Genomic DNA, 3,683 nt, shown 5'->3' with positions numbered 1-3,683 from the left:
ATATATATATATATATATATATATATATATATAGAGAGAGAGAGAGAGAGAGAGAGAGAGAGGTAGAGATAGATAGAAATCAATTACATCATGTAAAAAAAAAGAAAACATTTTCTTCAGGTGAATCAAAAATAAAATTTAACATTTAGGACTTTTCACACAAACAGTAGAGGGTGCATATTGGCTCTCTCATCTTGGGGCCAGTTGAGATGATGTAATTTATTTATTCATTTATTAATAAATAAAAAACATGTCTGAAACAGTTGTAGTGAGTCTGAGCCCGTTTGAGTTATTACTTATACTACACCACACTACACTCAGAACCTTCCCTGCATTGGATCTTGAGTCTAGAGTAGACCGTGGACTTCATGCCAGAGCATACTCATCTGATTTTACATATACATTGGATGTTTTTGGTCTATACTTGTGAATATATGCATAATTGGAAGGACAAATCTTTACTAAGTACATCAGTGTCTGTACACACTGTTAATACACAGGTATGCTATCCTTGATTGTACTTTGGTGTCTTTGTCATTAAAACACCTTGATTAAATTAAATTCTGAAAGTAATTGTTTCTGTCTCTGTCACACTCTAACCTTTTAGAAACTGACACAAGATCATCTTCTCCAATGCCCCCTCCCAAAGGATCTTTGTCTTGCAAGTTACTTGGTGACCCTGCCAGTGCTGGAGCCATATAAAAATCATCCAGTTCACACTGTAAATTGGTTGGCATTTGGAAGGGCATCCAGTTGTAAAATCCATGCTAAAACTGACTTCACCTGTGCTGGTACCACATAAAAAGCACTTAGTTCACTCTGCAGGGTAGTTCATGTTAGGAAGAGCATCCAGTTGTAAAACCTATGTCAAAACAGACACAGAACTCTGGTGAAGTCTTCTACCAGGCCAGCTGCTGTTAAAGCATCAAACTCAAGCCAGCATGGAAGGTGAGCATTAAATGATGATATATACATACATACATACATACATACACCTACAAACATAAAGTATACATGTCTATATGTGTATATAAATGACAAGCTTATTGCATAATTTCCATCTATAAACTTGAAAAAAATATAAATAAATAAAAATTACAATATTGTTAACCCAAGAGTGATCTGAAGGGTTTTTTAGCAAGAATCTCTGAGGAACACCAACATTGTAACATTTAAAATTTTGAATAACACCCACTCCAAACAGACAAACCAAGAAAAGTAAATAAAACAAATCAAAAACTATATTTTCCAGTAAAAAGTTTAATAGGAGTGGTTGCACACACTGATGTCTAAAAATACACATTTATACAGACATAGAAAATAGTTTTCACTCATGTGATGCAGTAGTCTGAAATGTTTCTTGTTTCTTTTTATTGTAATAGAAGTCAAGGTAATATCATAGTGATGATACTATATCAAGTTAGAGAGAGAAAGAGTGCATGTGTGTGTGTGGTATGATTGGTTAGGCAGCAGTTTCTAGTGAAATGACAGCAGAAGTAATAAGTTAGCATCTTTGAGAATGTAGTAAAGTGTTTTATGGTTCCAACAACCAATTTTATATTCCTTTATTTTAATTTTTTTTTTTTTTATCAGAGAGACAAACTTAATATTAGTGAATAAATGGGTTTTAATGTTAGCTAGCTTTTTTGAGAAAGTTGCTAGAACTGATAGATAAAAATGTTAGAAACAGCTTTCAGACAATAAAAAGAGAAAATGCTTCTTGAAATGATGTTAGAAATATCATTAGTTTTGGAGGTGTAAAATAAATAAATGTTAAAGGGAGAAGTTCAATATATTAGTTTTGGGACTTCTAAAACCAACAGTGAAAGGAAGGATAAGTGAGATTATTTCTTGAGTTCACACTGTTTATACAGAAATAAATACTATACTCAGGACACAAAAACAAAATAGCAGAAATATGATGTCAAGGCAGCAAACGCAAACATTTCAGGGAAATTTCAAATATTTAATTTTCTCAGTAGAAGAGAACTGGAAAACAATAATAATAATAAAAAAAAAAACTGTCTATATTGAGTGATAATTTGAATGCTACATGTGTGAGAATAGGATAGTCTCCATCAAGTTGTTACTATGGCAGCTGAGAAGTCTCCTTCTTGTCATTACTGTGACAGCTAAATACAGTAGAATCTCCAACACATTACCATGACAACTGAATTGTCTATTCACCCAGAGAAGTCAGGTTCAAATATTGGCATTATACACGCACTCTTTCTCTCTTTCTTTCACTCTCTCCCTCACATACATACATTACCTAAGCCTCGTATGAAATTAGCCTAGACTTCTTGGGATTCAAACACTGGAGAAATCACAAAAAGAATCAATTTACTGAAGGATTGTGGGAAATGGTGCTGAACTAGGATTGAGGAGTGGGGCAGGTGAGAGCCAGTACGTATGTATGCTTGAATGTATGTGTTTGTGTGTGAGTATGTGTGTTTGTGTGTGAGTATGTGCGCTGCGTACAGGGAGTTGGGTATTCTGCCAGGCCAACAGGCTATGTCAGCCACAAGAACATATACTACTGATCCCTTGGTCAGACTTAGTGGACCCTTCAACTTAATAACCCTCATTGGACCATTTCACTTTGTGTTCAGGATACTTCCGGCTAAGGATTGCTGCAGTGATGGAATGGTCAGCTTGACCATAACCCTGAAAATAGACAACAATATCAACATTTAAGGATCAGTTCATAACTTACCACTGACAAACATACACACACACAACGTCATGAAGTTTTATTTGAAAAGTTTACATGGCATTTAAAATATATAACTGTTACTCCACCCCTCTTACAACTACAATGAGCCAAAGTGGTCACCCAAACTGTAAAAAACAACAGCCAAATCTTTCCCATATTACATTTTATCATTTTTAAAAAAGAAGGGTACATTCAATAATGTAGTTACACTGAAAATAAGAGGGAATAGCCACAGCTGTACTGCTTAGGGGCCAAACGACGACAAAATTAGTAACAATGATAAAGTCCCTTAATTTGCTAGAAATAGCAGCAAGACAACCCTCCTAAAATCCTTCAGTTTAAATTGTTCATATTTAAATCAAAAACTGTCCCATTATTTTACAGAAAATCTTTTGTTATGTTCCATTCATCTATCTAATTATAAATTTAGTTATTCTTATGAAACACTTCCAAATTCTTAATTATTTTCAAAATCAACTGAAATATATAGAAGGTATATTTCATGAGAAACTTGATCACTATTTCTGATATCTGTCAATAAGCCTAAAAGACTGTCAAATGATGATGAAGATTATGATGATAATTAAAACACGCATTTAAACTTACATCATTTAAAAGAGTAAAAAATTCTCTTTTTATTTGAATGGTAAGTAATTATATAAACTAAAATAATGTTTAATTATTATTAAAACATTATTTTAGTGTATTTACTGATTATAATCAGTATGCAGACAACAGAGCTGTCTGGTTTGCTAGCTCTTGTTAAACCATTCCAGCATGGCAAATTGATGTTATGTGACAGTTAAAGTCTTGTTTTTTAACTGTCACCACTCCCCCACCTCTTTATCTATCTATCTATGGATATATATGCATATATATATATATATATATATACATGTGCAGGGCCGTCGTAGGATTTTCGAGCGAGATCATTGCCAGTGCCCCTGGACTGGCTCTTGTGCGGGTG

The 3,683-nt window shown here is 33.7% G+C and overlaps 1 protein-coding gene and 1 long non-coding RNA gene across 2 annotated transcripts in view; one reads left to right on the top strand and one right to left on the bottom strand.

Moving 5' to 3' along the window:
- Window positions 1–3,683, top strand: part of LOC106875272 (uncharacterized) — a 29,780-nt gene that overhangs the window by 16,928 nt on the left and 9,169 nt on the right. The window lies entirely within an intron of this gene.
- Window positions 1,245–3,683, bottom strand: part of LOC106875271 (14 kDa phosphohistidine phosphatase) — a 66,151-nt gene continuing 63,712 nt past the window's right edge. Inside the window, exon 3 of the mRNA XM_014923359.2 lies at window positions 1,245–2,667. Within this exon, the coding sequence (XP_014778845.1) occupies window positions 2,575–2,667 (93 nt within the window). The 3' untranslated portion in view covers window positions 1,245–2,574. The remainder of the gene's footprint in view (window positions 2,668–3,683) is intronic.

This window comes from Octopus bimaculoides, chromosome 2 (genome assembly GCF_001194135.2).
Source record: "Octopus bimaculoides isolate UCB-OBI-ISO-001 chromosome 2, ASM119413v2, whole genome shotgun sequence".
NCBI classification, from domain to species: domain Eukaryota; kingdom Metazoa; phylum Mollusca; class Cephalopoda; order Octopoda; family Octopodidae; genus Octopus; species Octopus bimaculoides.
Note: the sequence above shows the minus strand (reverse complement) of the source record. Positions and strands in the feature narration are given on the sequence as shown.